This window comes from Apostichopus japonicus, chromosome 5 (genome assembly GCF_037975245.1).
Source record: "Apostichopus japonicus isolate 1M-3 chromosome 5, ASM3797524v1, whole genome shotgun sequence".
NCBI lineage: Eukaryota > Metazoa > Echinodermata > Holothuroidea > Aspidochirotida > Stichopodidae > Apostichopus > Apostichopus japonicus.
Window position 1 is genome coordinate 4,075,453 of NC_092565.1, and position 25,962 is coordinate 4,101,414.

The 25,962-nt window shown below is 36.8% G+C and overlaps 1 protein-coding gene across 11 annotated transcripts in view; it reads left to right on the forward strand.

Annotated features, from left to right (window-relative positions):
* LOC139967355 (pyridoxal phosphate homeostasis protein-like) overlaps nucleotides 1-25,617 on the forward strand; it is a 26,781-nt gene extending 1,164 nt beyond the window's left edge. For 3 of the 11 annotated variants that reach the window (XM_071971062.1, XM_071971052.1, XM_071971061.1), the window contains exons 2-12: nucleotides 1,088-1,195; nucleotides 1,589-1,700; nucleotides 2,372-2,500; nucleotides 2,783-2,925; nucleotides 3,611-3,709; nucleotides 4,328-6,557; nucleotides 7,867-7,971; nucleotides 8,763-8,795; nucleotides 9,910-9,994; nucleotides 19,910-20,030; nucleotides 22,693-25,617. In XM_071971062.1, the coding sequence (XP_071827163.1) occupies nucleotides 1,088-1,195; nucleotides 1,589-1,700; nucleotides 2,372-2,500; nucleotides 2,783-2,925; nucleotides 3,611-3,709; nucleotides 4,328-4,477 (741 nt within the window). In that variant the 3' untranslated portion in view covers nucleotides 4,478-6,557; nucleotides 7,867-7,971; nucleotides 8,763-8,795; ... (1 more) ...; nucleotides 19,910-20,030; nucleotides 22,693-25,617. The remainder of the gene's footprint in view (nucleotides 1-1,087; nucleotides 1,196-1,588; nucleotides 1,701-2,371; nucleotides 2,501-2,782; nucleotides 2,926-3,610; nucleotides 3,710-4,327; nucleotides 6,558-7,866; nucleotides 7,972-8,762; nucleotides 8,796-9,909; nucleotides 9,995-19,909; nucleotides 20,031-22,692) is intronic. The other 8 variants (XM_071971054.1, XM_071971057.1, XM_071971058.1 and 5 more) reach the window with 8 other exon arrangements.
* Nucleotides 25,618-25,962: the final 345 nt, after the last annotated feature.

Below are 25,962 nucleotides of genomic sequence, written 5' to 3' on the forward strand. Positions count from 1 at the left end.
TTTGCAATGGGTCAAGGGAGCCATTATGCAGACCTTTCAACTCTCCCGGTTTTACTGGGAGACTCCCGGTTTTTACCCGAACCTCCCGGTCTCCTGGTTTCATATTCTATTCTCCCGGTTTTTAATGTTTTATCACTTGCGAAATTTCTGAAAATAGCCAACAGTTAGTCCTATGCCTATCGCGTAATAAGTGTAATCTAAAAAATAGATTGATTGTTTACAAACAGGTTACGACTGACACAGTGCTGTTCGGGACTCTCAACCAATAGCAGGCTGCTTTGTCAGCTCTCAGACTTCGCCCAATGTCGTTATTGTACGTTGGCCTTGGTCGAGTCCTGAATACAGTACAGTAGTACGGCGTGCACTGTGCATATGCCATGGTGCACAAGTTTAATAAACACAAGTTGTCACTTGTTTGTATATGCAGCGTACCGAATGTGTGCAGTTCGCATGTAGGCTACTTGTATACGACAAAAAACAGTTAAGTTCTATGCCGGCACACACTTTACCTGCATCCTCTTCGATGCTAGGTGAATATCACATCTTAAACTATGATTTAAGAAACGGCTGTTTCAAACATCTCTCTAATTCTTTCGGCGACTTTAATCCCTATTCATTGAGCACAATAGCATAACCTGCGTATAAACTCGTACAGGGATTATACAAGGTGTCTACGCGGCAATTTGTTTGTCAATGATTTTATACGCGATTGTACTTGTTTATACGTCTTTATACGATCCTGTGTGCGTACACATGTCCAGTTATACATGAGCGGTACTGTAGACTATTTATTTAGGAGTATTTATATAATTTCAGTTGAAAATTACCAACCTCCCTATTTTCCCCATATTCTCCCGTTTTTTTGGCCCTGAAAAATGTTATTCTCCCTATTTTGGGGTCAAACAGGTTGACAGGTCTGCATTATGTAAAATTACAACTATCTTAACCTATCAGTTATCACATAGACCATGTTTCTATTCAGCTGCTTAATTACATTTCTAGGCTTTTAGTTGATAATAAATACATTTTTCTGGAGAATTTTAAGTTATTAAAATATTAATTACATATTTTACATGTTTCATTATAGGACCTACCAAATCTAATCCCAAGGTTGGTTGCTGTCAGCAAGACAAAACCTGTGTCAATGATCCAAGAAGCCTATCAGCATTCCCAAAGATATTTTGGTGAAAATTATGTAAGTATGATTACTTTCATGATATGAATCATAGAATGATGGAATAGCTTACAATCAAAATTAAAATCCATCTCGTGTTGATCAGCTTCTTAAAGTTCAACACTATTGCCACCAAATATGCAAAGTAAAAAATAATGATCTTTCATGCTAGCTCAAACTTCAAAGAGCATTTAAGTTTCATCTGTGTACCATATCCCCACACTGATTAATTCAGTAGTGTAATGTACCTCCATCCCAATGTGTTGCCAATATATTTTTTACTAGCATCCCACGAGAGGGGCGTTTAAAGCTTACATGTGAGAAGAAATAAGTTCTTAACGAGTCATGATGCAACATGATATTTATTCCAAACTCTTATTTTGATTATCACAGAATTCTTTTGTTTATTTTCAGGTTCAAGAACTTGTAGAGAAATCTCAAAATGTGGAGATAGAATCGAATTGTCCTGATATAAAATGGCATTACATCGGTCACTTACAGAGCAACAAAGTCAAGAAACTCCTTGGTAGGTAGATAGATAAAGAACAGCTTCTGAAAAATGAAAAGAAAATGATCACTAATATGTGAGAGATTTTACAGTTCTGTGACATTTGTCTTCAACAAGCATGTTACGTATAAAAACAAGTTTGCACAAATATTTAGTTTCTGCTATTAGATGGCAGAAAAACTTTCACAACTGATTAAGGTTGATAATATACTTTTAATATCAACTCCTCTTTATTTATTTATTAAAAAAGATTAAAAATGGCAGAGAAACAATACAAATATAAAATGCCTATTTATATTAATATTGTTCACTCAGTCAGTACAACCAATTATCCTATTGTGCATTATCAGATATTAGGATCAATTATTTTAAAATATTTTGAACTATTTTGAAATATTAGTGATGTTAACACAGAGAGATATCCATGGGTATTATTTGTTCGTTTATTTTGCTGTTTTGACGTTTTCATGTTATGTATGCAATTAATTTAACATATTCCATAACCTGTGTGACTACTTCAAGATCACTTAACTATGATTATTCATAATAAACATATCATGCTTACTTCTCTGTCTGTTTTCCCCTGGGTGGGGGGGAGGGGGAGAGGAGGGAGGTTGTAATACTTTCATCTTTTTCCTTCTTTTTTCTTTTACTTCCACATTGGTGACATGTAAATTTCCTCATTTCAGAAACTCGGAACCTATTTATGGTAGAAACTGTTGACTCGGAGAAATTAGCCAGAGAACTGAATAAAAACTGGAAGGAGGAAAGCAAAAAGTTGAAGGTCATGATTCAGATTAACACAAGTGAAGAGGACAGTAAGTAGCAGTAACTCTTCTCAAAGGGGATAGGAGACAGAGTGGGGACATGAGGGGGGAGGGGGGAGATATGTGGTTGTGAACCCCTCTCTGTTATGTAGTTTAAAGACAGCATACATATTGAGCTTCGCTGATGTACATTGTAATACCTAAGATGAACTTTCTAGCATTTAATCAATCTCTTTTATAATGTAATTAATATTTTTAAGTTTTAAGAACATTTTTTTCCTCGAAGAGAATATTTTTCTACGAATTGGCATCTTGTTTGTTACATTGTAACAGGTAAATCTGGGGTTACGAACGAGAATTGTATTAATCTGGTGGAGTTTGTTATAAAGCAATGTCCAAAGCTGGAGTTTACAGGACTCATGACGATAGGATCCTTCAATCACGATCTTTCTCAAGGACCTAACCCAGATTTCCAGGTATCATTCATCACTCTTATTTCGCATCTTTTATTTCACATTTTTTTTGGGGGGGATTTTGAAAATTGGTCAATATGTTTGGCAAACTTGGGGAATACCATTTTGTTATTATATTTAGCCTCTACACATAATGTGTTAAGAAAGTAAAGATATTTCTGGACTTTGCTCAATCACAATTAATCTCTTTACCTAAAGAATACTCCTAGTTAATCCCAACCAATAATCCAGATATGTCTGCCTGTTCAGCTATCGAATATTGGGGGGGGGGAGGGGGAAGTTATGAACAATTTCCAAAAATGGGGAGAAATTTAGGGCTACAATGCATGTGATTCAAAGTACTGACCACAGACTTACATAACCTTTTGCTGCTCTAAATGAACAATCCAGCCTGTTCTCAATTTTTCTTTCAAATTGGTTTCACTAATATGAGATCTCCTAATGCACTGTTTTGGTAAACTCAATAACATACTACTTTAGCTGTCAAAAATTCACAATTCCTGGTTCTTTCTCATTTTTTAAATTCATTCCTGTAGGTATCAATCCTTACTGGTTACTTTTCACACTTCTTTAAAGTTCATTTCTAGTGTTCTAATTTTATTATTGTAATTTTATCATGACCTTACACCTTTACAACTTTTCCATTACCAACTAAATAATAATATTCTTGATTGAATTTAAATTCCAGAAATTACTCAAGTGTCGTGCCGAGGTTTGTAACAAACTCTCTATACCCATCGACTCTGTAGAACTGAGCATGGGAATGTCAGGAGACTTTGAACATGCAGTAAGTGTTAGGAAAAAAATTACTTAAGAAACTTAAGTCTCCTTCTCTGAAACTATGCTTGGGACTTAATTGTCATTGTTTGTGCTACAAAGGATAATGCTCACCCATTCTCAAGTTTTCAGCAAGATTTTATTGCCACTCAGGGGGAACCAGTATGCACCCACACAGGGGGACATTTAAACAACGTCTATTTTGAACACTTCGCATTGGATAGGACTACTCTGGAAGTTTAGACCATTTAGGAAAACACTTGTGAAAACTTTTTAACAATTGTTAGTGTGGTAAATACTGATGACCATTAAGCTTTTTGTGATTAAGAAGTAAAGTTGTCATTTACTTGTGCCTATTATAGTAAATGCATTGCATTCATTTTTTCAATAAAAAAAAAACTGTTGTTTCTTCCCTTTTAAGAGTTTTGGGTGGTTGAGCATGTGCCAAAAGAAAATGCTCTTATCAATGCTCTTTGACTTGAATATACTCAATATTGACATGAACAAAGAGACTACGTTGCTTTTTTCTTTATTGTGTGTGTCATACTTGATACACTGAATGCTTCCACACAAGATTGTACTGTTTCTTTCATTATACAGTATTGTTACTCTCTTTCTGTTCTCGTAGATAGAAGTTGGAAGCACCAACGTAAGAGTAGGCAGTACTATATTTGGAGCAAGGACTTACTCCAACGTCAAATCCAAATCAGATGAAAAGTCATCTAAGGACGAGGGAGTCGACAAGAAGATGGCGGATATGAAAGTATCTGACACATGATGTTGTTGTCATAGAGACCTGAAGATCAGCGTGAAGTCATTACTACACTTGCTCGAGGGATGAAGCTAGCGTTGATGGTCATCTGTGAACGGTGTTGAAAGACTCGAGTCCCATCGTTATGCGACACGAGGCTTGACTTGTGCTTGACTACAATTGACTTGAGACTCAACTTGAGACTTTGCCCTCAAGGACTCGAAGACAATGAAAGAAAGTGATAGCAGTCGAAAACCAAGTACTCTGTAATTAACACATACAAGACCTACAACATCTTCGTATGCACATTGTCAATGCAATGTTAATCTCAACTTGCAAGTGATCATATTTGCAGAACGGTCACATGGGTAATCCAAGGTTCAAAATAACTATTAAATTTAACAATGACATTTGGTAATAATATAAATAATCAATGGCCGTTGAAATGCTTGCAAGTTAAACACAACTTAAGTTACTTCGTCACTTTTGACAAGGGAAATATTTTATGCTACTTGAACACCAAGTACGATGCAATACACTGTAAAAGATATTCAAGAAATTAAAGGAAATTAAATACACAATGTTGAAAGTAAACTGCACAGTACATGTTTTAGTATTTTTCCTTCTAAAAGTGATATATTAAGCTACTAAAAATGCAATGTTACAGGAACTCTTGACTGAAACATTCCGTTGGTGACTTGAATCCAGACCAGGCTTGCCAGTGTTTCTGTGACGCAACTGACCAAATCGGGTGAATAAAACCCTAGTATGAAGTATCTGATATTTTCTGAAAATTGACCCCTGTATACACAAATAAATGGTGTGGGTTAGACATTTGTCGCAAGTGGGGTCTCTTAGCTCAAGGGAGCAAATAAGAGAGAAGTGGAGGCCACATGTGTTCATGACACACACAAGTCTACGTTCATTCTATATATAGCAGAAATTCTTCAGTCTATATATGAGGTAGTGTATGGAAGATGTAACAAAAAGTTCAAAGGTCGTGTAGTGCTTCAATAAGAGCTAGACAGGTTTATCATTCCTGAAATAAGATGGACCCGTTACAAGTGTCTCACCCTCATGCATGAATGGATGTATGCTGAATGTCCTACTTACCATTCATTGATCTGTATAATTTCAACATTTCAATATTTTGAGGTATTTTGGAAACATTGAATATCCTAATGTTACTCATTAAATATGTTACTCATATGGTATGTATGTGTCTATCTAATGTTACTTATATGTAAAGGTGACACAAAATATTGTTTAAGATAGTGGAAATCACATGTATACCACCTCCTATTTGTTCATGTACATGTCTTCTCTCACCAGTGGTAAATCCATAACTATATGAACTCCCTGGAATAAGATGGACCAGTGACAAGTGTCCTACTATGCACACGCATGGATGGCTGCATGCTAGGTGTCATATGTGCAACATTCAGTTTGTTGTAATTGTTGTATTTTCTTCAACATTTTTCAAATTTTGATTATGTCATGCATGCATGCAAAAACTCCAAGTACGATCAGTGGCATAGTGAGCATTATCAGCACCCAGGGGCAGGGTGCCCTATACCCTGCGCCTTGGGGAAAGTTCCCTTGCTCCTCTCACTATGCCACTGCAAAAAATAATTTAGGGTAGTTAAAAAAAGTGTGCTTACTAAATCATTCTGAACAACACATGTGTTGAATGACATACTTTAGTGAGGTGTCCAACAGTACATGGCTATGGGCTGAATATTGTAGATGGATTGATTAACATACAGTACAGTCCATGTAAGTCTACCATTAGGGCTACTAGTCAGAAGAAATCACACTGTTTTCAATTAATTATTGGAATACAATATTTGTAGTGAATATGATGTTCTTGAATATGGAGTCAAAGGATACCTGAAATTATTATATGCCAAACCATCAATATCTACCTATCAATTTCATGTTGAAAGAATTAATTTCATATTTAAAATTAAATTGTAAATGGTTCTTTTATTTTGGTTTACAGGTATCCTGGATGAAGATAGTTAAAGTAGCGATCTTGACCAAGCATGTTCTTCCAGATCAACCCCAAAGAGAGTTTGTCCAACAAGGCAAATAGCATTGTTGCCTGGTGAGGAAAATTATCCTTAAGCCTGGGACATACTGTATGCAGGGTCCCCAAACAAAGTCCAACCTGAAAAAGGTTCACTTTTGCCCTAATGGCATGCACACAGTCCCACACATTGCTTGACCTCTGTTGACTGAACATTACCTTTGACTACCGAAAAAAACTAATAGAAATAATTCACTCACTATGGGGCATGGTGGCTTAGTGCCTTGTGCATTCGACTCGCAACACACAGGTTGTGAGTCTGAGTCCCACACGTGGCATGGTCAATACCTTGAATCCTTGTGCAAGACACTTAACTCCATTTGCTTCAGTCCACCCATCTCTAAAATGTGTGCTAGCTTTGGCTAGGGGTTAGTTAGCAACGGATTGACGGATCGGGAGAGTGTTTGACTCTAATTTCACTTGCGTCATGGAAACCAGGTTTAAGCACCGACCTTATGAGCCATCTGGCACAGAAGAAAGCCTACCTACCTTCTCACTATGGGTAACCTACCCACCAAGCACTGTATAAGCTCAATTGAATTTTACCTCATTAAGATATATTGTTTGCAAGGTTTTTTATGCTTGACCACTGTTAACCTCCACATTAAACAATATGGATGATATAAACACTTGAAAGAATACACATACTAAGTATGAGCTCAATTGAAGTGTGTCTTGTCAAGATAAGGTGTTTACAAGGTTGTCAGTTGACCTTTGAGAAAAACAATAGGGACCATGTACTCACTATGAATAATCTACATAACCAGCATGAATTTAATTGAAGTTTGTCTCAAATTACGATGATTAAAAGGTTTAACAGTTTTTTTACCTCAAATGAACTGTGGCCTCAACCAAAAGCAATAGGCACCATGTACTCCCAAAAAGGTATTCTACCTACCTAGCATGAGCTCAACTGAATTTTGCCTTAAATATCAAGTCATTATGTTTACAAGTGGCATCACATGCATGTCACTTACATATACACATATACATCCATACACACAAGCTTGACTGCATAGACCTGTTTCTTTTGCTTCTGCTCAAGTCATAGTTGTAGTCACACTAGAAAATACTCAGTAAAGTACTGTACTGTATCTTAAATTGATGCTGAAGAATTGGTCGTATGATGCTAAGATCAACTAGAGATAGCTATATTGTGCTAACCACCATAGCTAGAGAAGAGCAGATTGTGATTTTTCAATACCTGTTTGCCAAAAAGATTACACTTCAGTAAAACTACTACCAGTGGCAATTCAATTACCTCTTGGGTTCATGCCTAATTCTGCAACCGATACCATTCATCGCATTTATAATATTTTTGTTCCAGTTGATCCATATGAGGAGGACTGTGAAAGTGAAATGGAATCTGATACAGAGTCTTGGGAAAACAGCAACAAACAGTTGAAGGGATTACACAAATCCTTTACTACAGGTAGGATATTTTTACAATTTATTATGGAACAGTGTGTATAAATGTCATAGCCTAATTTAGTTTGTTACATACTAACTCCCTTTTTGTTTGAAAGGCTGCAACAATGCATTGCCAATCCACTGTACATGCTCGTAAACAAAAAACGGTCTTGGAAAACCCAGTCCTACACTTTTAAAGAAGAAAAAAGGAAGATTATAAAGTCCAACCTTCTTTATTCCAATACTAACCCCATGTTTAAAAAATACTGTATTTGAAACTTATTTCTTCTTGTAGATCAGTTATCCAAAGTGGTATTTTGTGTACATATCAATAATATTTAATATTAATAATAATTTAGGAAACTCATCTCAATAAATATATATCAGCTTCCTTCGTACGCATTCATTTGTTGTTATTAACACAGTCTATTAGTGTCTCCTATGGATTTTTTTTTACAAAGTTTGTCTTTTATCAGGAAGTACTTGTACTGACAGAGAATAATAGATAACAAACAATGAGGAAATATTCATTTCATAAAGTTAGTTTTCATAACTCATACTCCCAGTTCAACCCCCAAATATAAAACACAGGTAGAGACATTAATTTAAAGTTGGGTCACATAAGGAATGTAAATACCAATTTGGATCACATAAGGATTGCAGATACACCAATGATATCTAGTAGTGGAGATATAAGCTAGCAGTGGAGATTCAAACAGAGAAATTTACCAAGTTGCCTTGTCCAAGAACATACACCTGCAATGCTCATTAATTCATTCCTTCATTCATTCCTTGACTCCCCTTTTTCAATAGGACTTCAAATTAACAAGAGTTTGGAATAACCCTGTGAGTATGTTATAATGCTAATTTTTCTTTTTTTTAATGATCCCTAAAACATGCACATATTTCTTGAACAGGTCTCTTCTACTTAGTAGCCCCCTCCCACCACACACACAAATCCATGGCCATTATACATGTATCAGAAATTCATTTGGTGTATGTGTATCATGTGCATATGGTTGTATGCTGAATGCCCTACCTACCATTCATTTAGCTGTATATTTTAAATACGTCCTCCTAATGTTACTAACAGAAGTTGACACAAAAAATATAATTCCGCGATATATAGAATGTCCCCTATTGGTACTCATTGTAAGGTAACATACATGTGCATAGCCAGAGATTGGTCATGGTGGTGAGGGGGGGGGGTAATCTTTTAATAGGACCTCCCCTTTGTTGAATAGTGCAATTTACAGGTCTCTGGTTGCAAAATGTTGCAATTTTTATGTATGGATCAAATGGTTATTTTTCCATTTTATTGTTTTTATACCATATCATATTTATACATGTACATGTCTCCTTCTCTCCCATGCACCTAAAGAAGAACCCCGTACAGTTCTTGGAAATAGTTTCGTACAACGGAATTAAGAGCCGATAAATTAAAGACCGCCGTACATGAGAGCATTTTGTCAGAAAATTACACCAACAAAATGTGACAAATGTCAATAGGTAGATGAGAGTGCAATAAAAAAGTCAATAATCGCGAATAAGTAAGAAGTGGTAAAAAGCTAAAAAGGGCGCCAGCAGTCCATTTGAGTCCGTCGGGGGGGGGGGGGGCATCCGCCCCCTGACAGTATGGACGCTCCTCCACTGTACTGTAAACTTGATCTTGGGTGATTGGTATAAATGTCATAGGTGAAAGGTCAAGTACCCAGAAACTGTAGCCATTTTCTGCTCGTCAGTAGTTTGGAAAAAGTCATTAAACCACAAAATATGAAATTAGAACTTACGCAGTTGTTAAGGGTCAAGGTCAAAGTTCATTGTATATCCGTTCCATCATAGAAGAGATTGTTGCCATGGATTGCCATCTTGTCTTATGTTTTAATCGTTAGAGATGCTAAGATCCCATAACAAGGGAGTTTATTAGGCAAGTTTCATTTGTTTCTGTTTTTCTCGACAGGAAAGATATGATTGAAAAAGATGGCTTCCTTCAAGGTATGCAATGAATTAAGATGACTAATGAAGCAATCCATGACAGAATGAAGGTGAGATTGCAAAACTATTAATTTATGGATCATTCAACTGTCAATTTGAGTATAGTTTCATTAGTTTAATGTAAGTTTAATTGGTGTTTAATATCATTAGATGCAAGGTTACTGTAATATTGTGTCGAGCCCGGCTCCTCCGATAGTAAAACTATATCGGGACTCGCGATAGAAAGGTACTGGGATATCTTGATGCCGTATTTATGCTTCTTCAGGAGATGTCTCGAACGGAAGAAAACAATGACTTCACACAAAAAACGATTTGACGAGATAGGATTTGATTAATGATTCGGTATAATTTCTTCTCTGTCGATTCTCTTTACAAATAAAACTAAATTAACAATGATTTGACTTGACTTGACTCCGTCAATTAAACAATTAGGAGTGATGAAATGGTGACGAAGCAACGAACTGATCACGGAGCGCTGACGGAGTGATAAATTTGCTGACCCAAGTGATAAATTTGCTGACGGAGTGATAAATTTGCTGATCAAGTGAAAAACTTTCGGCCTCCTTTTACTTTTATACCTTACTTCCAATAAAATCTCACTGCGCACAATCAGTAGGCAGCCAATGAACTGACCATCCTGTATTAACTTAATGATATAAAAATAAGTGCACTGGCACTGATCTGCCCTGATTGGTTGGGAGTTTGGAAGTCCATCCCCTTTCTATGGAAACTTCCATACCACGTGAGAGAACCTTCTCGAATGTTCCACAGACATAATGGAATCTATTTTGGGAAAAAGGCCCTGTACCAAGATTCAATAAGATAGTTAAAAACTTCTCGTGGGAAAACTGAATCCATGACCTAGATAAATACATAAGAGGCCTGTAAGGTGTCTCGATGGAGTGTTTCGGTAACATCAAAGAGATGGTATCACTATTTCATAACATCCCCCTCAATCTTTTAAAATTTTTGGATACTCCAAAATTTTAACATCATACTGCTTTAACTTATCATTATCTCAAGAAGGTAGAGTACTGTAAGCACATTCACTAATATTCATTGACTTCAATAAATGGTCTTCATATATCTCAACGGTTAACATCTTGATTACGAATTACTAAAATGATCATATGTTATATACATTGACACTATCTCCATGAAAATATTGTGTACCTCTTCAAAATTGATGACATCATATGATGTAATCTAAAAAAAAGAAGATATCATTAAGATATCTTAAAGTTACATGACACAGCAAAATATGCAGTATCTCTTACAAAATACATTTATGCATTTCATACATCAATAATACATTTATATCAAAAGTGAAATCATGCCGTGAATTGGGGAGAGATCAGAGAATACTTGACTTAGTTATCTTTTAAACTGAACAGAACACCTCTGCGTTCAATAAAAAAAATTCGTATTTTACAAAAAGGAAACTTAAAATATTACAAACTCATTTACAAAACCTAGTCTTTAATGAAGTCATAGTTTCAAAACTGCTTTGAAACCTTGTGAATCATATACATTCACCTCAAGAAAATCAAGAAAATGTGACTCGATAGCATGGTGACCCTAGGTATGCACTCCGAATGATAGTCTAGTAAAGTACCAAAGTACTAGATATTCGATACCATTAAAGAGAACCCCATAGACTATGACATCAACAAATCTTTCTTCAAATTACATAATACTTAACATCTTGTCTTTTAAACTTCATGATGAAATTTACTTTTGCATGAATAATTGAGGAAAAGAAAATATATACATAACTTCCTCAAAAGATCTATACTTTCATTTGCTTCGATAACTGTTGCTGCAAGCAAAAGTTGCACATCTTCAATGCTGTCTCTGAATAGCCTTCAATATAACATCAATGATGCAATGTAAATATATCCTTAAAATATTTTCTCAATATATGAAAACCCATGTTGCTAATATTCCGGATATGTTCTAATTGCCGGGTAAACGTTTGAACGAATTCATAAGGAGAAAAAAAGGTATACTCATTACACATTTGTTATAAAAGATGAAACTAGGTCACTTGGTGGCGTTTTAAACAATAAAGCTTATATTGTTACACCATACAGTACAATGACTTCCACTTAATAGGTATGCAGGTAATTGCCATGACGCATTCCATTCATACAATTGTGGGTAAAACACCTGTTCATCTGAACTTAAAGCAATATGCAGTTACACATATTAACCATATAATGTTTGCAACATCCCGCCTGGACTGCCTGTAATGTTCAATCCCTTTTCATGGAGAAAATTCATTATTTCCTCTGTGTTGGAATATTTTCCTACATTCCACCAAAAATCATGACTCTTAAAGCCTGTTGGAAAACATGGTGTCTGATAGGTGACCAGAACCTGTAATTCACCCAATTTGTATCGAGCACGTTGGACTTTCATGTCTCCTTGTGGAGCATTTGCAAAAACTTTCTTTTGCCTTAATATGCTATCTTTCATGGAAGGATATGGAAGTGCTAATCCTTCATTATGTGCTCTATTCTCTAAAAAGGATGCAACATTCATTGGCTTAGTGCTCATAAGACACATGACATGATCTGAAGTTACCCCTGGCAAAATGTTACCAAACTCATCATGAAACTCAATATGTGCATCTTGCATGACATTAACATTTTCTGCATTAGAAGTGTTACTACTCAAAACATTTCGCATTCGTGCAACCTTTTCACTTGATGAACCCTTTGTTTTCAAGACATTTCGCAATTTCTGAATGTTGGTGATGTTCTTAGTTTCAGAAGATGCTCTTACAAAACATGGTTTAAGCCTGTTATAATTGAATACATCACTAAGAATTTCTCCTTTGAGAGTGGCCAACAAATAATGAGTCCTATCTAAAACTTGATGGATCACTAGTGGTCCACACCATTCTGCAGCAATTTTGCGAGAGTTCGCAGTCAAGGAGGAAGACGTTGGCTTATACAGATACACTAATTGACCCGTTGAATAAATTGCACCTTTGTCCAGTTTTGCACTTATCTTAACATTTTGAGCATCTTGTTGCTTCTTTTGCAAGACCAACATTACCCTTGACAAATGATCAAATCGTTTCTTTAACAATGCAGCATATTCTCCATGAGATTGTGATAATCCTGCCATTGGATTGAACGATAAATTTGTAAGATTTGGTGGCTTACGTCCAAATGCAAGTTCAAATGGGCTATAGCTACCCAACTGAGGAGAGGAAAATGTGTTATATGCATAGGCTGATGTTGGGACAAATCGTACCCAATCTGTACCAAACTGATTCAAGTTCACTTTGAGGAAATTTGAAAGAGTCTGAATGTGTCTTTCAACCTGTAAGCTTCCATGATTGCTTACACTGATGAACTTTTGTTCAATGCCTAAAGCTTTACTTAAGAGCTCCACTAATTTTCCTGTAAGAGAAGCTGCCGCATCACTTATAATACAAGACGGTGGACCAAAAGTTGTGACTACCCTCTGCAATAATGCTTCACATATTGTTTCAGCATCAAGAGTCTTAAGAGAAACACATACAACAAATCTAGTGATCTCATCACAAACAACCATCAAATGTTTAAATCCTGTAGCCGTTGTGGGCATAGTCTTGAAATCCAGACTAAGTCTGTCAAAAGGACGATAAGAATCAGGAATGCGAGCATGATATTGTCTCAACTTGTCCGGTTTCTTACGGAATTCTTGACAACGGAGACATGCCTGAATATAATTACTGATGCGTTGAAACATATTGCGCAGATAGAAATGCTGTCTAATGGTCAAATATGTACGCATTACACCCTGATGATTACTTAACAAGTCATCATGATATCGAGATATTATCTGTTCTACCATAGTCTCAGGTACGACTAACTGAAGAGTCATCTTAGCATCATTAGTCTCATGCAAAAATATCCTGAATAACAAACTATTACATAACAAATAATCCTCTGCTTGAGAACGAACAGTTCTAGCATGCTTAACATTACTTGGAATAATGTCGTGTGCAAGAAAATCATAAATTGGTTTGTAGTAAGGACAAGTTTGTTGTTGAATTTGCAACTCTTTTACATCAAATTGCAGATCATAGTTTTTGATCAGCTTTCCTTGAATTGCCTTCATGACTTTATTCAATTCCTTTTGTTTTGGAATGTGCCCTGTAACCAAATGATCAATGTTTGTTATGACTGGCTTCGGCTGAGCAAATAATTCTGGAGGTGGTTCTCTGATTACCTCTTGCACTCTATGTCTACTCTGATCCACTAATCTTGGCTCTGAAGGTTGAGAAACACTTGTAAAATTTGGCACAACTAATATGTCAGGACTAAATGAAGGTCCATTTTCACTCGGCATAGTAACAATAGGCCTTTGAATATATGTTTCTCTCTTATCAGTAGAAATTACTGGTGTAGTCCTCTTTTGTGACTCAGATTGTGGTCTCTGTGTAACATGCTCATTAGAATGTGTTGCCTTAGGAACGGATGTCCTTTTAACTCTATTTGTTGATTCTTTGGCTGGGGAATCCTGCTTGGACTCCTTTGTGACTTTATCCGGAAATAAATCTGGAACTTTGACTCCCATTGACCTTGCCATTGACCTTGTCATGATTGGATTAAATGTCTCCTTAGGTGGAGTTGAAAAATCCTCATAATAACTGACCTCTTGAGCAACCTGATCTATTTCAGAGTGAAATTCCTGTGGTGCTCTAGACAAATAATCTGCCAAAACCAATTCTGAGCCTTTCTTGTAACCAACCTGAAATGTATATTCTGACAATTTGAACAGAAGTTTACGTAAGCGTGAAGTTGCTGGTTCTTGTTTTGACTTAAACAATTCAACAATGGCTGAGTGATCAACATATGCCTCAAATTCTACATTTTGCAATAAATGTTTGAATGCTGTCACATTAATAAATAGACCCATCATTTCTAATTCAGTTACACTATACCTCTGACATGCTGGTGGTAATATCTTAGAGTAATATGCAATAATATTCTCTTTGCCATTAACTCTTTGTGTCAAGTATGATCCTGTTGCTACTCTTGATGTGTCGCTATATAATACAAAACGACCATATTTCTGTGGCATATGCAATATAGGTGGATTACACAACAACTCTTTAATATCTTGAAATGCACTCTGATGTTCCTCTGTCCATTTAAATACCTTTCTCTTACGACTCAAATGATGTAATGGTCTCAATAGTGCTTGAATATTCGGGAAAAATGAAGCCACATAATTAACTGCACCTACAAATCGTCTTACTGACTTAACACTGTGTGGTTTCGGTGTGTTCCTGATCGCTGCACATCTGTCATGTAAAGGTTGGATACAAGCCTCACCTTCTGGGGTTATTGAGAGCAAATGTCCCATATATCGGACTGAATTTTGAAAAATGCTACACTTTTTCGGAGAGATTTTCAATCCGTTGTCCATTAAAACCTTAAAAATTGCCTGTAGGTGTTGTTTGTGAGATCATTTGTCTGCACTGTACACAATAATATCGTCATGATGAGCAATACAGAACTTATTTGAATTTGGGATCGTTGCCAAAATATCATTAATTTGCGACTGAAAGATCGCTGGAGATAAATTCAATCCCTGTGGTAAGCGTTTATAATAATAATGCTTTCCTCCATGAAATGAAGCAATACCTGTATATTGTTGTGCATGAACACTAAGTGGCAGACAGAAGAATGCAGACTTTAAATCAAGAACACCCAAAATTTTGGCTCCAGAGTACCCTATGGTACGGATAGTCTCATTCAGTAAAGGAAATGGGTGATTCAGACGTTTTATCCTACTATTCAAGTAGCGAAAATCTGTGACAACCCTTTTGTCTTTTGTTCCCTTCTTTGGAATTAGGAAAACCGGAGAGGTATAAGACTGATGTCCTACTGCTAAGATTCCTAATCGCACTAATTTGTCAAGCTCACTGGCGACAATGACTTTGTCCTCATCTGAAAGTCTATAGGGACGTATGTAAAATGGCTCATCATTAGTAAGAGTAATATCAGCCTCATAATTTGGACAGTGAGATAATTCACCATAAAGAGAAAATGCATCTCTATGTGAGTCTAGAAATTCATATATGCTTTCTGTTTCTGAAGCATTTAGAATACTTTGTTCCAAATTAATGTTTTCTCTCATGATTTCCTGTTCGGATTTGGAAACCAGGGGATCATCGACTGTCAAATGTGGATATCGATGTAAATTATATCGTGTAATTTCATCACGATTCTCTTTAGAGTTTGAATTGGTTCGAAAAAGAGACGGTTTTTCGATGTCTCTCATGACATTGAGAAAATCTAGAGAATCAGTAGGTATGTCTTCTGTGACCGTAATGATATCTGCTAAATCTAAATGAGCCACTGTGCGAGAAGGATGCAGAAAAAATTTCCGATTACCCATGTTCCTTAGTAGAATCTTTGTTCTACCTTTATGCATTTTCACTAACATTCGTGAAGGACACATACGAGATATCAAAGGAAACGGTTTAATAACCACATCTGCATTTCGTGCATATAGTGGAAGACGTCCCTGTACAGTAATGTATCTTTGCTGACCTGGGTAAATAACGAATCTCTGCACTGGCCTAAGGAAAACTTTGGCTTGTTTTATTCTAAAACAATTTGTGGTAAAGTCCAAAGATCCATTCAATTCCTTCAGAGTTTGACTACCTAGTATTAAGTCAATACCTGTCAGGTTTGCAGCAATTAAAGCAGAAAGCTGAAATTCATGACCTTGAATTTTGACCTGAAATGTTATCGTGCTATACGCATGAATAAACTGACCATTACCCAACTTTAGGTTTACTACATCAACTGAGACTGGTTGTATAGAGGATAAATACTTTGAATTTTGCACTGTAGAAGAAGAAATGATAGAGCGTGTCGCTCCACTATCAAACAACAATGAAATTCCTTTACCATCATGTAAAGTACCTCTTACAAAATTACGTGTGTCCAGTTGAATATCCACATTACGGTCGTTCCCTGTATATTTAGAACTAGGAATATTACTATTCTTCCAAATATTATTTGCTTTACGTTTCGATCTTCCCTTACTTGGTACTTTGTCTGGAGTCACTGTATGATGAGTGCAATCATAAGTGCTCCCTAATGAAAATTCTGTGTTGGTACTCTCTTTACATTAGCCTCTATTTCATGGCTTAGGCGAATTTGACAATATCGTGCAAAATGACCTCGATTTTGGCAGTAATGACATGTGATTGAAGGATTAAAATATGGTAACCTTCTCCTGTTATTATTCTGACCTGTCCTAGGACCACGAGAATCACGAGAACTATATCTTTGCCTCATATCTTTAGGATTGTCTTGCGATTCTGACCTACGTGACTGATCAAACTTGGTCTCTAATTCCTGAATTTTGGTACACAACTCGTGTATCTCAGAAGATGCAGAAATAGTAGGAGTCTGAACAGAAGACGCTTTGTCGTGCATTGCCATAAATAGTTCGGAAGAAGCTGTGGGTTGACTTTGGATTTTTAAGTCAAAATAACATTGTACTTTCATGACCAAGTCTGCAATTGTTGCTTGTGGTGTTGCAGACATTAACACTGCTGAGCGGCATTGCAAAGGCAGGGTCGAGATGAATTTATCTCTAATTTGGTCCTCGCCATAATTTAATTGTGCTGCAGCTTTGGAAATTTTGGCCAAATGAGCTTGAGCTGTATCACCTGGCGTATAGCTTAATGCGTGAAATGCCTGTGATTTAGCGTAGGAAGAAGTGCCTGGACTGAAACGAGCAAGGAATTGCTTTCGAAGATCAGCAATAGTTGAAAAATTTTTGTTTTCAATCCAGAGTCTGGCTTGGCCTTTAAGTGTTCGCTTAAATATGCGACATATTTCATTAAATTCTTCCGCTACAGCCTCAGGGGTGGTTTGGGACGGCAATTTATGCAACTCTAAATAATCTTCAAATCCCAAATAATGAGCTTCGGCTAAATCTGCATCTATTACATCGCCCTGAAATTGTGATGGCAAAAAATCAGTGGGCCTATGTTTCTGCATAACATTAACAGAGGTCGAAGTTTCCTGTTTACTGACGGACATTATGCCGCATACAATTAGGCTAGTTATGAGTTTACAACATGAGCCTTTACTTAATTGAACACACTATCGACCGCAATTAAATACAAATAACAAATATGCAATACATGGACACGATTAAAATAACTTAACGGTACACTCTGATCTCAAATAGGGGTTGGGATACAAATTGGCATGACTTCACTCACCCTTAAGTTTAACTAAGAACTGGTAGTGGAACTGCAAACGATGATTGAAGTCCCTCGGTTAGCAGTAGTAGTAGTAGTAGCAGCAGGTAGTAGCAGGTAGGTAGTAGCAGGTAGGCCTACATCTCGTAAGAACTTCAGATTCGTTCGCCGTTAACATCGGGTAGAGTCTGGCTTTGATCGCGAAAATGTTCAGTTCTGATAATTTGGGCTGTAGTATGACTAACTACGTACTAGTTGCGCGAATGTTCAAACGCGAACTGCATGCTGGGTTGATTAACGTCAGTGTACAGATCAGTGGTTCCGGTGTACAGACCTAGGCTAGTATAGGCTGACTTCCCTCGTAGAGTGTGTATGTTAGGCTAGGTCGTGAACATACGTTGTGTTCCTCGTTAGGTCTTCGGGCCAAAAAAAAAATCTCTGTTCGTTATTGATCGTAACGAACGAAAGTTGTGAAAGTTCCGTTTCCGTTTTGTTCCTGAAGAAAGCAACCGATCTCCACCATGTAATATTGTGTCGAGCCCGGCTCCTCCGATAGTAAAACTATATCGGGACTCGCGATAGAAAGGTACTGGGATATCTTGATGCCGTATTTATGCTTCTTCAGGAGATGTCTCGAACGGAAGAAAACAATGACTTCACACAAAAAACGATTTGACGAGATAGGATTTGATTAATGATTCGGTATAATTTCTTCTCTGTCGATTCTCTTTACAAATAAAACTAAATTAACAATGATTTGACTTGACTTGACTCCGTCAATTAAACAATTAGGAGTGATGAAATGGTGACGAAGCAACGAACTGATCACGGAGCGCTGACGGAGTGATAAATTTGCTGACCCAAGTGATAAATTTGCTGACGGAGTGATAAATTTGCTGATCAAGTGAAAAACTTTCGGCCTCCTTTTACTTTTATACCTTACTTCCAATAAAATCTCACTGCGCACAATCAGTAGGCAGCCAATGAACTGACCATCCTGTATTAACTTAATGATATAAAAATAAGTGCACTGGCACTGATCTGCCCTGATTGGTTGGGAGTTTGGAAGTCCATCCCCTTTCTATGGAAACTTCCATACCACGTGAGAGAACCTTCTCGAATGTTCCACAGACATAATGGAATCTATTTTGGGAAAAAGGCCCTGTACCAAGATTCAATAAGATAGTTAAAAACTTCTCGTGGGAAAACTGAATCCATGACCTAGATAAATACATAAGAGGCCTGTAAGGTGTCTCGATGGAGTGTTTCGGTAACATCAAAGAGATGGTATCACTATTTCATAACATTACATTGCGACTAAAATGCAACATTATGTAACATGTTGAAAATTTCAAGTTTCTTTGCTTACACTACATTTTGCGTTAAATAGAATGTTGAGTGAAACTACCCACTGCTGTAGGTGATGAAACATTTGGTGTTTAATCCGCAAGCTCCAGCTCATTCATTGGGGCTTAAATTTCAACTCCTACCCAGATCCCAACGAAGAGAGTAAGTGACGTCTGCTCCTGTAACGCGACAATAGCATAAGAGACGGTGGTATGAACAGACCTTATGGGGAAAAACTTAACACGTAATTTAATGTAAGTGAAAATATTCATCATCTTGGTGGAATTCATTTCCCCTGTGGGTTGTGTCACAAAAGAGAAATCTGTAAGCAATGATTATTAATGCATCTTTGCGTGATTGATTATTAATCCATCTTTCTGCTTAGACGTTGAAGGACAGCGTAGTAAAATCAGAGGATTCCGTGAAGAGACTGGTAGCAGAGATCAAGATGCTAGGTCAAAGGGTGGTTCAATCTCATAAAGCCGCACAGAAGGAGGAAGAGCCAGGTACATTTTCAAGTTTCTTCCATTTTGGGTTTGGTACGTTGAGAGTACAAGATGGATATGATGCTTGCATTGTATAAATTATGGTAGCAGTATGCTGGAGACAATGGGTTGTAGGACTATTGTTTGCGAGCGGGTAACAGATATGGTCATGTGCGAAGAAAGTTGGAATGAATTTCAAAACTAACCATGAGTCTGTTTAGCATACAAAGATTTATTTCACTGCCTATAATAAACCCGAGCGCGTTTAGCAGGAGTGTCAAGCATAAATCAGGGACGTTTAAATTCGGTTAAAATGTTTTATTTATGGTAGTTCGCAAGTGAAGATGTTACCTAATTTATATGGAATTGATACCAAGTTTTTGTATTGAATAAGTGCAGTTATTAAATTTTTGTCCCCACCAACCCCACCCCACCCCCGAAAAGAAGTATCCCTAACCGTGATGAAATATCACTTAGTAATATTCAGTCTTACCGAAGGCGATGGAGTACAACAGAGTTGAGGAGAGTGGTATTTTCGGAACATTAAAGAATACATCAAGTTTATTTCCTTCGTCCTCAGATTTAGTGTAAAGTACATTTGGTGAATATTGTAAGGATAACAAGCTCGTTTCCTAGAACTGAATAAGTATTCACGCTTAGCAAATTGCTCTTTTCACCCATCATGAAAGTAGCTGTGCAGTTACTAGTGTTTTGGAAAAAAATTTTTACCTGCCATTAATTTTAATATCAGCAACTGCTTTTTTCCCCCTTAAATTGTACAGCATTGTGTCATATTTATTTTGACATATCATGCTTTTCTCTGTGTAGTTATAAGTTTTCCCTATGATCCAAGAGATATACATATAAATAAATACAGAGGGAAATATATTGAAAAAGGTGTAGCAATATTAATGTCGGTCAGTGACTGGGTCAGGTCCGTCTGGAAACCTATGGGCAAAGAGACTAGGAGAGAATTGGTCAGGGACAACGGGAGAGGGAGGGGGGGGGGGTAGTAATGGGATATTTGGGGACATTGTAAAGAGACATCCAGGTAATTTTGAGATGTAAACTTCTTCTCTAGCATTTTGCTGTTTTGGATGCAGCCAGGGAATGGGGGGGGGGACCTAGTTCCCCCATCTCTCAGATTTTGTCTGTAACCCCACCAAAACACATATCCAGTACCAATAAACCCACTTAACTCTGTTCGTCTGTTCACCCGAGAGAATCTTGCTACTAAATCGACTGACTTGTTTCACAAGACATTTAGCATTTCTTTTGTTTTATTTCTTTTTTTTTCTTCTTAGTCTTTATTCCCTGTAACAGAAACTCTAGTATTATCATCAATATAATGATAAACAAAATGATTAAACTTTCAGCACATGTATTTAAAATAGTAAACACTTACTTATTGCCTCCACTCCACCCTTCACTTAAATATTCTGGCTTTGTTTTCTGATTATAGGCAGGTTTGAGATGTAGTATGTTTCTCCATCCGTGTCTTTGTCAGATAATTAAATGAGAATGAGAATTTAAAAAAATTGTAAGATATATGTTTGCTTCTTCGACAGTATGACTTCATATCCCTCAGTTCTTCAGTATCTACCTAAATGACAAATATAGGCTGAATTTTGTACGCAATCATTTCATAGTCCACCAGAAAAAGAATAATTCGAGATTGATTACCGTTTATATACTGCTGATCCAGGTTTGAAGCTATTCACTGTTAAAATATGCTAAACCTCTGGAATGTTCCTTTAAAGGCTAACTCTTCTAGTACGGGCCTTAGGCCTTAATTTTAATGTTAACCCATTGCTTTGTATAAATTCTAATAACTCACTCAACCAAAGCATGTTCCTTTAACTTGATATTAAACAACAACACCATTGCACCCCTTGAATGAAATTAAAACTGTCCAAAACTTGACAAATTTGTACTACTACTGTAAACATGTCATTTCAGGCAGGTATAAAACTCTTTTTGTGATTTTGTGTTGCATCTGAGGAACTGAGCTAAATGGTTAAAGTATTAGACTAAATAGTCTTATCACTCTAGACCGATGAACCTCGGCAGGTTAAAGGGTCGTTCCCTCAAAAATTAAAAAGTGGCATAAAAAATCCAGCCTGGCCTGATAGCAGTGTTTTTTAACGTTTCACAACAAATTAAACTGAGGTTTGTTCCTCAAGTCATTTTTTTTTTATGAAGTTTTCCTTCATGTCTTTCCATTGTTATATAACTTGTAAATCTATAGCAACTCAAATACTTTTGGCCTTCATGATGTAATATATTACTTTTTGTTTTACATATTTTCCCTTACATTTTATAATAATTTTCTGTAACTACTGTAGTTGATACTACAATACTAGACATTTTACTGGTAGATGGGTAATAAATGAAAAAAAAAAAAAAAAATTCTGACATTACATAAGTTAGGGAAATCATTAAATGTTCTTACATCTGTCTATAGCTCTTACCCTCTCCCACCAAGAAAGTGTTTCTCTCTTCCCCTCCCCCCCCCATCACCCAAAGCAATCTGTGTTCGCCCCTGAAATATATTGGCTATCGTCGACTCATTCGAGTCTTCAAATATAACATACATGATCTACACTTTATGCAGAGTACTCTTGTCTACATGGCCTGTGTATTCCTATCTAGTAATTTTCTTTCATACTCTTTTTCTTGACAGAACCACCTATGGTGTCCACCATGGAACAGCTCCCTGAGAGACCTCCAGAAGACTTAAATATGGAAGAGACTTGGGAAGACGACGAAACATCAGACAGAGACTATAAATTGGAATCCCAAGCCCCTGTAGCCGATTCAGATCCCTTCTCTAGTCTCATTATGGACATGAAAGCTTCCATCTCATCTCCGAGTAAAGTACGGTCTAACTCGGACCAGATCAGGAAAGGCTTACCGGACGATATCCTCCTGAAGGCAGAAGACGACAGAAAAGTTCGTTCCAATTCTGGTAGCGACATGCCGAACGCTTCATCAATCCAAAGAGACAAGCCGATGGAAGTTTCCTCCAAAGGGATTAGAAATAGGACTCAAGTTGAAGAAGGATCGGAAAGTGATTCGATCCAGTTACCGGATAGTCCTGCCGGTCTCGAACTTTCAGGATCACAAACTTTCTGAGCCACCGATGTTGCAGCTTCTTAAAAGATATATATATATATATATATATATATATATATATATATATATATATATATATATATATATATATATATATATATATATATATATATATATATATATATATATATATAAGCTTTTCTACTTTTTTTTGTATGACCATGTGTGTAAATATTGAAGCACTAAGGATATGCAGTTTTCTTCCTTGAAATAGCAAGAGATAAAATGGAGAATACTGTTATGAAAGCTGTACTTAAAACACTTGAAAAAAAAGTTTCCTAAATTTTAAGGAACATTTTAGCAGAATTTTTTCTGAAGAAATCTATCTAATATTCATGCATAGTCTTGAATGCTTCTGCAATACCATAAGACCATCTCTGCCCTGCACCTAAAAATACTGGTGTTTTTTTTTACTCATTTGCATGTTTCCAAAAGTTCCTTTCTCAAGGGTATCGTTTAGAAAATTTTCTCAGATTTACAGATGGAATTTATAAAAGGCTTTTTTGTTAAGGATAGTCATCTCTCTCTCTCTCTAGTCGACAGAAGTCGGAATCATGTTGAGATTTGCCCATTTATTTCTGTCCCTCATCAAGTTAGGAAGATCAGTTTGAAGCACCCCGATGTCTCTAGCAACTACATCTACATAGCTGAGCTTATGTTTTCCCCTGTTTCTCCTTCCATGTTTTGGTGTCCACATGATAAGTTGAGACACTGGTTCCTTGGTGTTCCTGTATGAGTGCCCTGCTAGTTTGAGACGGCGTTGTTGTATCTTACAGGATAGTTTTGGTTCGTTGCCATACAGTTCAGTATTTGTCATATGTTGACTCCAATGTACATTTAAACATTTCCGTAAAAGTCTTGTGTAGCACCCATCTAGTTTTGCTTCCAATTCCCTCGTAACTGTCCATGTATCGGAGCCATACATGATGATGAGGATAGTCATATGATGATGCTAAAAGATAATCTAATGCATAAAGATTCTGTAAATTCAGAAGAGAGGAATTTATAAGTATCCTCTGCCAGGAATCTTGGATTTATTCCTAGCCAAAAGGCAAAAAGGAATCTAGGCGTGTATGTATGCAGGTAAACGTATGTATATGTGATGTTCCAACTTGTAAATGGGGTGACTCACCAAGCATATCTTGCATGAATTTCACGCAAATTAGGATGTAAATTTACAGCACTGAATTCTTTGGCTAATCCAGTTATTGAGCAGAGTCAAAGGTCAATTGAGGTCATCAGCGGCCAAAATACAAAAACCTCATAGTCGAGTTTAGTGAACATCTGTAGTATCAGTAAAATGTCATAGTTAGGTGGTAGGTACTCCTCACTGAGCATTACATTTTGAGCAGTTCTGTTAAGAGGTCAAATGTAAATTTGAGTCATCAGCTGCCAAAAGCCTGAAATTCTTGTCTACATATTTAGCTTCAAAATCAAAACTGCGATTATCCTCATGCTCAGAAATGTACAAGAACTGAATGTTCTATGAAGAGGTCAGAGGTCACTTAGGGTCAAATTCTGACCACCTTGATAACTCCAAAAGTTAAGATCGGATGAATCGCACACCTGGTATGATGGTGCCCCCACTGTGAGTTCTCCATCGTAATCATTTCCTTTTGGTGAACATAATTTGGTCAACTTCAGTTTTAGTTTGTGAAGTGGCTCAAATTACAGATAGGTCTGAAGTAACCTTGAACAATGCATAAACAGTCAATCAGGTAAATGATATCTGCTTCAGAAGTGATAATCATGTGTTGGATGATCTTGAAACACACCTCAAGTGATCTCTGGCAGTTGTCACTAGTTGAGTCTCAAGGGGGTAAACAGGCTGTCTGAAAAGTTGCTTTCTTCTGTGTAGTCTATATATACTAGATGGCTTTGGTATTAAAAATATTTTAGTGTATTGAAGGGGTAGGTTGGTGGCAGAGCTGATTTGCTAACTCAAAGGTAAAAGGTAATGTCCATTTGCTCATACATTTTCAACATCCGTGGGTCTATAATTCACATAAAAGGAAGACTGTTCTTTCTGGATTTTAAACCATTTTTGTCCATAAAACTTATGTACTGTAAAAACGTTATCAGTGACTGAATAGGTTGATGTCCAAAGAGTGAGTTAGTACACTTTTTGTGGTCAAGGGAGTTTGGAATGTCTGATCATTTATGGTTATCACTTAATTTATTGAACAAATGTTAACTCACTAGACTCTACATCAGTTAGATAGCCAAGTGGGATTTTGTGCAAATTATATGGCAAGGAATCACTATTCTTTGCCCCCTGTCTAGAGAATGCTAAAACTCCTCTCTTTGGGTGGTTTGATATAGATGCAATATTTTGTTGGCACTAAGTGGACATATTGTGGTTATATTTTTACTTGTAAACTGCAAAACAAGATGTGAAAAAGCGGCGGCGAGTTTTTTTTTAACTTGTGCTTTCACTGGAAGAATAAAAAGAACAGCATGAGTTGAAATTGAACCAGGAACATTATGATGAGTATTCTTTTTATCTACCACTAGACCATAAGGTGAGATGCTAAAGTAAGATGCATTTCAAATATTTAAAGATCCAGTTTGTTGGGACTTGGGTGTTTTATAAAATATTTTCTCCTCCACTGAACCTTGTTAGGGAGAGGGGTAGTAGCCAACTCGCTTCACCCGCTTGGGAACCTTGTCAGGGAGAAGGGGTGGCAGCCAACTCGGGTACCACTTGGGAACCTTGTCAGATAGAGGGAGGCTGCACAGCTCGCATGCCGCTTGGGAACCTTGTTAGAGGGAGGGGTGCTGGGAATTCCTTTTACAGAATTCACTCACTCACTCACCC